Raw genomic sequence first — 13028 nt, forward strand, 5'->3', positions numbered from 1 at the left:
CTTCTTCTTCATTTGCACCTCCTCTTCTCTGCCTCTTCTCTCATCACACCTCCCAACCACTTCCCAATCCCTCTCCCAATATTTTCGCACCTCTTTTCTTCTTCTCCACCCTCCCCTCCTCTGTATCACCTTTTTCTCTACCACTCCATTTCCCTCCTCTTTCCTCCCACTCATCTTCTATAGTGCCCCAGCTCAGCGGGCGCCCGGCGCCTCCCCATCTGCCCACAACATCAGCAGCGCTGCCGCGTCGGACCGTACCAACTTCTCCCGAGGGGTGGGCATCCGCAGCACATTCCACGCAGGCCAGCAGCGGGGCGCCCGGGACCAGCAGGGCTCCGCCTACCCCGGAGGGCCCGCGTCCCCGTCACTGTCACACGGCAACAGCCAGGCCCGGAGGACACATGGCGCCACGGGAATTTTCAGCAAGTTCACATCCAAGTTTGTACGCAGGTGAGTGGCGGAAAAGAGAGGCAGGAGCACGGGCAAATGGGAAGGGTGAATATTCAGATTATACTCTGTGGTTCTAGTGTCAGAGAGACGAGAAAGGAAGTAGCCAGACAGATAGGACAGGAGAGGATATGTGGCAGAAGAAGAAAATTCGTAGTTTAGTAAATACAGAGCAGTCGTGGTAGCAGCTGTTCTATTTATTATCCTGCTACTTTGCAGCACAAGTACAGTTTGAAGCTTTTTCTGAGTATTGAGGTTTCAGCTTTAAAGAGAAAATTACTAGGTTTGAGTTACAAGTCATTTCATGTGCTCATTTCCTCTCAGGAACAGCGTACCGTACATCCATGTCATCACTGGTTTTCAGAGTATTTCTTTAAAGGGGCTGGTCTCATCTCATCCCTATCACTAAACTTGTGCTGATCTGTAACTCCGCTGGGAGTAGAAAGGGAGAGGAAGGGAACAGCTGTGTCTCCTCTATAATTTGGTTTGGAGCAGTGGTGACTGAGGAGTAATTTTGGTTTTGGTTGCACGTCTGGCCTAGTTTTCGTCTACTGCAGGTTGCAGCACTAAAACTGCTCTTCTGGGTACCTGGTTGTAATCAAAGCTAAACTTGTTTTTATTTAGATTTTTTTTAAATTGTCTCTGGAAGTGGAGTCCGCTTTGTAGCTTTTTGAACTGTGCTTGGTAAATACAGTGAGGTGAAGACAGTACATTGTGGTTATAAAAGTGGAAGGGAAGGAAAAACCTACCAACTCTTTGACTCCAGTGTCTTGTGACAACTCGACTGCTATTTCTACTCACCAAGTCCATCTGTTTCTACTAGATTCATAGAAAAAAACGACTAGATCTAAATCATGTATGAAGGGTGATGAGGTCTGTGTGTGCAGCTGAGTCCGACTGGGAGAAAAGCAAAAGAGCGCAGAGGAGACTAAAAAAAGGAGCAGCGAGGCTGCATGTTATAATCGGAGGCCGCCGTCAGAATGGAAGATATGGAGGAGAGGAAGTGACAGGAAGTGAGGGTTTAAAGGTGAACGAGACTGAAAGAGGAAGGGCCAAGTGAGCAGCGAAACGCTGAAAAGCTGCGAGCAGTTTGAAATGTGTGTGAGGAAGGGACTAAGAGAGAGCACACGCTTGTATTTTTGATGATTTTTAGCTTGAACACAACAGAAATGTCGTGTCTTGCCTGCATGCGTGGGTGTCGGTGTAGAACTGGTGTGTGTGTGAGTGTAAGAGGCGGAGGTACAGGCACGGCCACTCTCTAGGCCTCCCACTCAGAGATACTGTAGCTCCGTGGCGACAGTATCCATGGTTACACCGGAGATATCACTTTCCCCTCAACTATAAATACCGCTAGTGGGGACACCTTGACACACATGCATGCACACACACACACACACACACACACACACACACACACACACACACACACACACACACACACACACACACACAACTTGGCGTGCTGGTAGGAAGTTGAGGCGGTGGAGACAGAGAGATTGTGTTGCATTTGTACAGTTTGACCACACACACACCTATATATACATGCACTAAAGCTATGTGTTTTATTAACATATCATATAACCTCACCGCTGCATTTTCCTGCTTGGTCTCCGGTGTACTTGCATGTGTGTGAGATTAAGTTCCTCAATGTGTGTTCAAGATTGCTTAACCTGTGCATTTTCATTTGAAATGTGTCTCTGTGTGTGTATAGGAGGTGGTTTTCTCTCTCCCTTTTTTTTTTTTATTATTATCACATCTGAACTTTTCACCTCACGAACACTTCTTTCCAGGATCACCCAGGACTGCTCTGTGTGTGGAGGAGGGGGGGGGGGGGTGACTGTGTTCAAACTGGGTCTCTTAATGGAATTTTCCCACAGAGCTCATTAAATCCCTCTGAGGTGTTTCTGGTGTGCGTTTTAAAAAAAATGTCTGTTCACACATTCACAGCAGTAATCTTGAAACACATTCCGGTTGAAAGTCGACGGCAGTTAACACTGATTTTTGTTGTTTATTTTTTGGGGTTATGTAATGTTGTGCTTGCTGCTTCAATCCCAAAATGAGCCAGTTTGTCTTTGAAAGTTTGCTCCTCAGAGGGCAGCTTTGTCTTTTTACAGGAAAGTCATAAATCTATACGTTTTTATATATACGTTTGTTTCTCTTTCTTTCTTTATCCCTCTTTTTGTTTTGTAGAAATCTGTCGTTCAGGTTTCCGAGAAGGTAGGCAACACCCCCAACGTTAAATATAACCCCTTTGATATATATATACGTTTATTCTCTTCTTCATATATATTTTTACATATATATATATATTTCCTCCTCTTTTGGTGTTTTCGTGCAGCTTTCTGTTGAGATCTTCCTTTTTGTGTCTTGAGCCTTATCTTTTCTCCTCCTTTTATTTTCTGTGGTTGGCCCCCTTTTTTTGAGCCTTCTGGTTTTGCGTGCCGTGTTTTGGCCCATTTTTATTTATTTATTTATTTATCATTATTATTACTAACGTCCACCTCACCCACCCAGCCACCCACTCACTTAACTCACTCACTCCATCATCATGCGGCACAATAACAACACTTCCTCTTCGTCACTCCATCGTCACTCCCACCCACCCACCTCCTCCTCATCCCTCCTTTTTCCATTTATTTACCAGGTAGAGTGTGTGTGTGAGCTCGTAGATCCCCCCCGTAGCGTCCCAGATTTAGGTCGAGTCTTAATGGTGCAATAGATCAAACTACTCTCTTTCTACTCTTAACCCGCTCCCTTTCTTAGCTTCAGATGCAGCTTCTTTTGAGCTTAATGGAGATCATACTCTCCAAAATCGCAGAAACTGGCGAGGTAATGGTGTAAAATGCCCTCCCTTGAACAAGGTCCTATACTAATTTCCTCATGTCTGTAAGCATATGAGAGAGAAAAGTAGGCTCTGATTGCTTTTTAATGTTGCTAACCATTATCCCAGCTAACGCCACCCACCTCCACCAAACTACCACCCATCTCACCTCTCCGCTCTCATCGGTTCAGTCACTAGACTCAAATTAGAGAGTTGCGTTTCTGGTTTTTCGGTGCAACTCCCACAGGGGAAGTCATTTGTAATTATTAGTCGCTGGCTGTAGTTGTGGACGGAGGCAGAGAGGAGGAGGAGAAGGACCCGGGAGGGACGGGGCTGCAGTGTTTTCTCAGGCTGCACTCTTTTTCTGGAGGCTGCACTCTTCCTTTCTTTCATCGCTCTGTTCTCACTCTGGCACTGGCTCTCTAACAGCAGCAGCAACAGAACTGGATGGCTTTGACCTACTCTGGCTGGAAAAGACCTTTATGCTGTGAACACACACACATACACACACACACACACACACACACACACACACACACACACACACACACACACACAGATGACACTTGATGCATACATTTGCACCCAAACATTTACATGAACACACACACATCTTGTCTCCATGTATATATTTGCACTCTGAGCAGATGCTCAACACATGGTGACACATCTTAACATTTCTACATGTACATGCTGAACACATTTCACAACCACATTTATCTCACACACACACACACCTGCTTTTTCGAGTGTGTTGTCTGCTTTTTACCAGCAGGTAGAGCAATTTCCCTTTTAATCCGGACCATTGCTCCACCTGGTGGTTACAAGTTGTAACATTATTTTATTAGAACAGTGTAATGATGAACTACCTTTCATTTTTTTTACAAGTAGCAAAGCCTTTGGCCTATTTAAGGAGTCATGAATCATTACATTTGAAATATGAGAGCTAGAAATAATAAATCTGCCTCAAACATTTGCCCCATATTTATATATATTTTGAGTGTATGAATAGATTCTACTTCAATGTGTTTACACTCCATGTAGTGGACGGTAAAAGTTAAGGTTCAAGTAATCATCTTATCAGTCCTTTGTTTTCCCTTGATGTCCCCTCCTCTAGGAGCCATTCTGCATCCCTTCATATTTAGCTTAATCATACAGAGCATGCAAAATGGCACAACGTGCTTAATTTGACATTGTTTACCTCTATTATTTAAGAAATCCTTGTGTACATTTTTTCCACTTGTCATTTCCCATGTGCTACATTTTAACCATATTTCTGTTGCAGAAGGTGTGATATATATTTTATTTTTTTAATGGGGCAAAAAAAAAGATGTCTTTTCCCACAACAAAATGAATTTAAGACCATAAACTGTTGAATTTGTCATGATGTCATGATGTTTGTGTCACTTTCCTTCCATTGTCTGCATGTGTTTAGCTTTGTCTGCTTTTCTCCGTTCAGTTTGTTTGTTTATGTTTTCAGTCTTTTGCTGGTATGAGAGAGAATATTTATGTGTGTGTGTGTGTGTGTGTGTGTGTGTGTGTTACATATGTGTATTGTAGGAGTTTTAAACAGCCTCTGTGTAGGTCCAATGTTACTAATACAGGTTTCAATGCAGTGCTGGGATCATTAACGAACCTAACCTAACTCCTTTAGCCGTACGACTCGCCCTCACCGTGCCGACCGTTCTGTTCCAAACCATTCCATCCTGGTCCAAAACGTTCCATCTCACATTTTGTTCGCAACATGCCATTTTTGTAGGAACCCATTCCATTCCATGCCATTCCACTCTGTTCTAAAACGTTCCATATTCCATTTTGTTCCCAACATTCGGTTTTGTAGGAATCCATTCCAAGCCATTCCACATTTTGATCTAGATTTTGTCCAAATGTTCCATTTAGTTCCATTTCTATTCTGGTCTTTACCCGTTCCAACTTAGCCTAGTTATAACGCTAGTGTAGTTTTATGAATCACTAAAATAAAACAAGTTGCACCACACTACTTCTTACCTAGAGATTAGTTGATGCTAAATATTTATACTTATTACCTAATAGGTGTAGCTGTTGCAAAGCTTGCTAATATTTGATATTTTAAATTACTTTTCCCAAAAATAACACAATATACCTCAAATTATAAAACATTATGCTGATACTAGTGGTTAGGTTAGGTTAGGTTAGGTTAGCATAATCAGATACTCCCTTCTCACTGGATTACAAACAGCATTCTTCTATATTAACTCTAGGACCCGTATTTCTCCATGTACACATATATATACTGTATATATATACACCTAGATTTTCAAACAATTTGTAGTTATATTTAAAGAGGACCTATCATGCTTTGGGCCTTTTCTCTTTCCTTTAGTGTGTTATATAGTTTTTTGTGCTTGTAAAATGTCTGTAAAGTTACAAAGCTCAAAGTCCCACCTTTTCTTCTGTAACGTAGTGATGTCACACATTTGTATAATACCTCCCTAGTGGCTAGTTTGGCACGCCCTGAAACAAAGCTAGTTAGAGCAGAGCTGGAGCAGAGTACGAAGAGTTTGGTTTGGTCGACCAATCACAACAGAGTGGGCCAGCTGACCAATAAGAGCAGACTGGAGCTCAAACAGAGCGTTTCAGACAGAGGGTGAAAAGAGGGTCTGCAGCACAGCTACTATGAGAAAATAAAGCACTTTTTGAACATTAAAACATGTAAACATGTTCTCGTAGAAACCCAAAATACAAGTATGCACCTGAAAATTAGCATGATAGGTCCTCTTTAAAATATTGAAACTAGTAGTTACTAAGAACTGAGGGAAGGACTTTACACATAAACAACTCAATCCATTTCTTGCCTCATCTTTTCATCCCACCGAACACTCATGACGTCTCCTCATCGAGGAGCCGGTTACTCAGAGTGGACTGGCATTGGGATCTGCATTGTGGGCTGCGGAGCCATCAGGTGGCTCTGGTTTTTAAATTTGAACCGTCGGAGTGTAAATGAGATATTTGGCGTGGACGCTCGGTGTGGTTGGATTGGAACATTCAGGCAGGCATGGCGAGCAGCGCAACCGTGTTCAGCCGGCTGATTTTACTATCTGTGTTAAGAGTCCAGTTGTTGCCCTTAGCCCTCAAAAAGACTAAACTTGTGTTGATTTTTCTCGAGGAGTCCGTATGAGGGAGAGGGTCGGGATGAGGGGAGCAGGTGAGATACAGAGCAGCCCCGAAAACAAAACCCCAAAACCCCCCAGACTCCCAAAACCGCCTGCCAATCAGTAGACTGGAGCCAGTCACTAGATGATCTCTGAGCTTGTTGTGAATGGCTGGGAGAGGGAAGGGGGGGGGGAGCTGGGATGTAATTGGTTGGTGATGGTGATAACGGCTTGACCAATCAGGGGATGGGAGATTAGCTGTGAATGGTAGCATCCCAGAGAGTGAGAGTGGCGGTGTGGAGGTTGACCTGCATGTGCGTGTGAAGGGAAATCAGAAATCAAGTACCCAAATGTGTGTTTGTGTGCAAGCAGACTCAAAATTCACCATGTCACACACACACATATTTTAGTAACCTGAGAGATGTGCACACACAAACACACACAGGGGTACTTAAAAGAAATTTTGCTTTTTGTCTTCATTCATTTCCACGACCTCATCATCTCCCTCTTCCTCTCAATCATCCCTCCTCCTCCTCCTCCTCCTCCTCCTCCTCCTCTTCCTCCTCCTTCTCCTTCTCCTCCTCCTCCTCCTCCTCCTCTTCCTCCTCACCTCCTTTTTTTGTCTAAATGTTTCTCTCAATTCTCACACTTTTCTTCTTTTTCTCTCTTTGCTTATTGCTTCCTCATCCTCTTCCTCTCCTCCTCCTCTCTTTATCTGCCCTTTTCTTTCTGTCTTCCTCCACCTGTCTCCTTCTCTTCCACCCTCCCATCCCTCACCCAGGTCTATGCTGAGCAGCACAGTGGACAAGTCGGAGAAGACGTCTGGCGGTGTCCTCTCCTCTTCTACCAACAACGATGAGAACAACTCCTCACCAGGATCTGGTAACACTGGTACGTTGTTGGCTTTTATTACCATGTTCTGATGTTGTCAACAGTAGGAGAAGAGGAACAGTCACTGCTAGGATTTTCGGTAGCTCTCTAATAATGATATCTTCTCCAGCTTACATTATGACAACAGAGTTTCCTCAGTGTTGCTGCTGTGGTTTCTTTTGCGACACAAGATGAGGCTCTTTATTACGGCTCTCTAGGGTCCCACAACTTTATGGAAGTGCAATACTAAATGACTGGAATACTCTTTACCTTTAAGCCTCGTTTCCACTGCAGGAACTTTCCCACCGAACTAAGAACCTTTTGAGGAACTCGTTGCGTTTCAACCGCAAGTACTGGAATGTTCAGGGTGGAGTTTGCAGGGATGACCGTCGCTGATTGGTGAAACACACACACAGCGCCGCCGCTTCAACGGCTTCAACTTGTGTACCGCTTCATCCATAAACACGCTGCATTTCTCTTTGTTTGATCACATATGTAAAGTTTGGCTCTGCTGTGGGCTTCCTGACTTATTACAAAAAAAGACAGTGGGGAAAAAAGAGAGAGAGAGAGAGATCGCGAGGACGAGTGGTACCTTTAGTAGAGGGAGACAGTGCGGCGGTGCTGTGAATGAGAGAGCCCTCATCCCGTGTCATGTTGATTTTTCATAAGTTAGCGGACTAATTTGCCTAATCTACATGGGTCTTTAGACCGCGGTGGAAACGCAGAAAACAGTGGGCTGAAGGAACCTTTTAGTTCCTTGAAAAGTAGTTCCAGGGACTAAAAGTCCCGGTGGAAACCCGGCTTTAATCGAATGAATAACTGAAAGATGCATCGATGGTTAAAATGCTCATTAGTTGCAGTTTAAGCTGAGAGAGACTTCCACCTTTCCACAACATCTTTGTCAGTTCCAGTTGTTTTCTGTCATTGCAGCATTGAACATCAAATGTCCTGAAAACACTTTTTCAATTGTTATTCAGACTATTGTCTTAATGGGTTTTATATCAGAGAATACAGCAGTCATTCTGTCCGTCCCGTTTTTCATTCTGCTCTCGTTTCTCCACTCTGGTCTCATTCTTCTTGTTTCTCTACACACTTGTTCATGTTTTTCAGTCCTTGCTCCCTTTTCTCCTTTACTTTCCTCTCCTGTCTCTGTCCTCCTCACTGCTCACGTCCTCTCAGAACTCTTGGCCCCTCAGATCTGTTCACTTTTGTCCATTCTGTGCCGTCCCCGTCTTTTATCATCCCTTATTTCTCATGCAACCATCACTTATCACTTGTTCCTCCCGCTCGTCTCTTTATTCCTCTCACCTCTCTTTGTCTCTCCACCCCCCCCACCCCCCCCCCCCCCTCAGGTGGCACCGGCACCCCTCCGGCCATCGGCGGCCAGAAGGAGTCGGCCAAGCCGCGCTCGCTCCGCTTCACCTGGTCCATGAAGACCACGTCGTCCATGGAGCCCATGGAGATGATGCGGGAGATCCGCAAGGTGCTCGACTCCAACAGCTGCGAGTACGAGCTGCGTGAGCGCTACATGCTGCTGTGCGTGTCGGGCAACCCGGCGCGCGACGACTTCGTCCAGTGGGAGATGGAGGTCTGCAAGCTGCCGCGGCTCTCCCTCAACGGCGTGCGCTTCAAGCGGATCTCGGGCACGTCCATCGCCTTCAAGAACATTGCCTCAAAGATTGCCAACGAGCTCAAACTGTGAGTGCGGAGGAGCAGCAGCAGCGAGGAGAGATGAGATTAAAGGGTGGAGGTGGAGGTGGGAGGGCGAGGGGGTGATAGCGAGGATGCTGGGGGGGCACCGTGGAGGTAAGCTAAAGGGTGGGATCACTTTAAAAAATAACTCGATTGTTATCTGGACACAGGTCTGAAGTAGGGCTATTGGTTCTCTGAGACTAGAAAACATCTCTTTTCTAGGAGTTTTGTTCCCAACGTTCACGAGGCCCTGCCATTAGAAACTCCGAGTTGATTTCCTCTGAGTTGTGAAGTACTTACAGACCGAGGTCTTCTCTCTTCCCTGCTGGGTTTGTTTTTTTCTTTTCGTCACGTTCTACTTAGACGTTCCACTCTTCTGCATGTCCGATCTGCTCTCTCTGTTTTTTAGTAGTCACACTTTGATCACTTTGACCACTCCTGTCACTTCTTCCTGCTATTTATTCAGTTGTTTTTTCTTTCTGCACGGTTCTGCTGCCGGGTCTTTTGTGGGTAGGAGGGAAACCGGGTAATAAAGATAAATGAGGGGTTGGATGGAGGACAACGAGAGAGAAGTGGAGGAATCGCTGAAAAAGAACCTTTCTCTCTGAATCTCTAACGAGTGGCGATGATCGACAGAAAGTTCAGAGCCTTATTTTGCTGGAAAACTCAAAAGGAGTTTTGATCGAATTTGTTCTGATTCTCCTCCAAAACGGACTCCAACTGAGCCAGGACTTTGGTTGCTATAGCCCACGGTCTCTCTCTCACACACACACAAACACACACACCTACATATGGACATTGGATGGAAGAACTGTGCTGTTGGTTAAAGGACCCTCTCCACTCTCCACTCTCCACCTGCACACCCAAACCTCACCTCCCACCCCAAAATGAACTTTAAAAAAATCCACCTGATCCATCCTTCCTCCACCTCCCTCCTCCCCTCACACACACACACACACCCTCTAACTTCAAACTGAACTCAGCACAAACACATCCATCTTTTTTTCGCCTCTTCACTCCCTTTTTTTTTCTTCCTCATTTTTAATTTCTCTCACGCCATCAAGTCCGAGGAGTCCAGTTAGACTTGATGACGTCATCGATCGTGCGCGGGCTTCAACCTGGCTTCAAGCCCGTACTTTATTATTATTATTTTTTTTTCTTCTTTTATGGCTTTTAAAAAGAGTTGTGCACTGGAAAAGAGGGGCATACGGGGAAGTGGGGAGGGAAGGACAGTTGGTGGACAGTTGGTGGACGGGGTTGTCGATGGATTTTATGTTGCCTTTCTTTGTAGAATTTAAATTTGGGGTTTGTTTTTGTTGTCAGCACATAAATGCTTGAATGATTTATTTGTACTTTATTTTTTAAATGTTGGTATCACATCGGTTGGCATCACGCCTTCATATCCAGAATGTCAACCCTGAACCGACGCGTTTCTTGTCCCTGTTTCTTCCCCCCCCCAACCACCCACCCACACACCACCCATCCGCTCTCTGCTACACGTGTTCCCAAAGGGCAAACAAGGTGTCTTTGGTAACCGACAGTATGTGTGTGTGTGAGTGTATTATAAAAGATCACTGGAGAAAAAAAAAAAAAAGAAGAAACGACGACGACGAATGGTGAATTATTTTCTTCTTCTACTTTTGATTTGATAATATATTTTTGTGTCGTTGGAAATTTTGGGTTTGTACAGATTTGGATTTTTGGAGGCGGGGGGGTGTTAAGGGTCACGTCGGATCACGTTGGATCATATCATTGCTGCCTTTTCGGTGTAGTGCACCTTTAACACACAGCTCATAGTGTATCGGATTAAACACAACCCCCTCCCAAGTGCAGACAGCAGTCCTCGGTGTATTTAAACATGTTGATGATGATGATGATGATGATGATGATGATGATGATGATGACGACGACTACTGCTCGTTCATTTTTCTGGCCATTATTTTTTTGTTCATCTGTCTGTTCTTTTAAAGGCCTTATCGGTCCAGAATGGCTTGAAGCAGAGAGAGAAAGACTTCTACGCCAAAACGTTCGCATATCAGAGCACATGTTCACGTTCGAACCAGAAGACGTCACTCCCTCTCACGTTGCGTTGATGCTCCAGTTTATGGAAGCAGAAGAAAACACACACTCACACGGGGGGGGTTAGAGAAAGGAGACGACGACGGGTCCCGTCACCTGGTTGTACCTAACTTTTTATTTCTTTCTTTCTCTCACGATGACACACTGTCGTTTTTATTATTTTCCTTTCAGTTTTTAATACGTCAGATTTTTCTTTTAAAAGTTGATCATTGTATTAAGGTGCTGGGTATTGGATTCTAATTATTATTCTGGCTGTTGCTGTTATATTATCTCTTTCAGGGTTGATTTTATTTTACATTATTTTTCGTTTTACATTGCTGTAATTTACATTGATTTTAAATGTGTTTTGAGCAAACTGTAACTGTAGTGGTGGGTTTGGGGATGGGAGGGGTGATCAACTCCTGAAAAATGTATTATTTGTTTGTTTTTTTTGTGCAAAGACAAAATGATGAAAAATTACAATGATAGTAATAAAAACAATGATATAATGATAGTCTGCCTCTGAAATCCATCATGCCAAAAGCAGGATCAATGTGTTAAGTCAGAGAAGCGTGTGCCCTTCCAGGAATCGCGAGGTCCATTTAGTAGTTGAAGCTCTCGGTCATATCGCATGATCATCCTCAACAGTTTCATGCAGTTGTTGATGTTCAAATACCTGTTTTTCTGAGCACTTCTTGGGGTAAAATTGAAATATGAAAGCAGTCCTGAAGCTTAACAGAGAATCAGTATGTTGCTTATGGACACTTCAGCAGGTCAGTGAACCACAGTTTCTCTGTTTCCAACACCTCCGTATGAGTTCAGCATGTGAACATATATACTGTTAAATATTGTGTTTTAAATGTCATTCCCCTCTTCATTGTACTGCAGCTCTAATCCTGTAAAGACAAATGAAAACAAACATGTTACCAGTTGAACAGCCTTCAGAACAAAAGTGTAATTGCTGTTTAACTATTTGAAACTATTTGGTGCCGTCAACCAGCTTTCAGTTTGTTCTTTATCAGTTTGTATAAATGACAGTTTGAGATTCTGCATGAACATGAAGATGAAAACATGCTGCTGGTTCAACTCCTCTGTGTTTGTGGGACACTAGCGGTGATGCTCTACATTAGTAGAAGGGGGCGTTAACAGACTAACTGTTTCCTGTGCAGGTGTGTTGGTAAGTCTGAGTGGAAATGACTGTCTGGATCACTTTCAGGTGTGCAAGAAGTATTCCTGATGATCAAAGGATGGTTGCACCAATTCCATTTATACATGTAAGTATATCTTTTTAATATATTTTAGACTTATTTTAGGCCGAATTCCAAACCACCTCCCTATGACCTCTAGGTGTAAGATGTAGGGTTTACACCAACATCAACTTAAAGTTAATAGATTGTATTTAGGATCAAATATAGCCTTGTCTAGTCTAGAAAGCAGTAGACATGTTCCTTTGATTGTAAATTGATGCATATTCATACAGTATATACACAACATTTATTTATTATATATTTTTTACCCCTATCAGCAGCAATAACCCCATCATTTATTATATCTTCAGCTGTGCAATACTACAGTACAATAATTTAGTGCAATAATCTGATTTACTCCGGCATTAACACTGCATTTATTTATACAGTACATTTAAACTAATATTTGTATTTATTCAACCATTTTTGCATTTTTATACACTTAATGATAGCTCCTATTTTTCAGCATTATTATTTGCAGTTATACATATTTCTCATTTGTATTTTCTTATATCTCTAGTGATATATAAATATATATTTATATATGTATATTTATATATATATATATATACATATATAAATATATATTTATATATGTATATATATTTATATACATATATAAATATAAATAACAGATTGGGAGCAAAACATTACTCAATTTCCCCCCAATGATCAATAAAGTATTTCTGATATTTATTTATATATTTCCTCCACGGAGAGAGGGAAGTTCATCCCGAATTGGCCGCTGTATTTATAACCTAC

General features: G+C 43.0%; 1 protein-coding gene across 10 annotated transcripts in view; it reads left to right on the forward strand.

The window, feature by feature from the left end:
• The window catches only part of mark2b (MAP/microtubule affinity-regulating kinase 2b), a 58464-nt gene extending 46941 nt beyond the window's left edge, over positions 1–11523 (forward strand). For 5 of the 10 annotated variants that reach the window (XM_074624401.1, XM_074624405.1, XM_074624411.1 and 2 more), the window contains 5 exons: positions 184–450; positions 2638–2664; positions 6414–6452; positions 7181–7290; positions 8622–11523. In XM_074624401.1, coding sequence (XP_074480502.1) covers positions 184–450; positions 2638–2664; positions 6414–6452; positions 7181–7290; positions 8622–8971 — 793 coding nt within the window. In that variant the 3' untranslated portion in view covers positions 8972–11523. The remainder of the gene's footprint in view (positions 1–183; positions 451–2637; positions 2665–6413; positions 6453–7180; positions 7291–8621) is intronic. The other 5 variants (XM_074624402.1, XM_074624406.1, XM_074624403.1 and 2 more) reach the window with 5 other exon arrangements.
• The last annotated feature ends 1505 nt before the right edge of the window (positions 11524–13028 follow it).

Source organism: Sebastes fasciatus, chromosome 22 (genome assembly GCF_043250625.1).
Source record: "Sebastes fasciatus isolate fSebFas1 chromosome 22, fSebFas1.pri, whole genome shotgun sequence".
Taxonomy (NCBI): Eukaryota; Metazoa; Chordata; class Actinopteri; order Perciformes; family Sebastidae; genus Sebastes; species Sebastes fasciatus.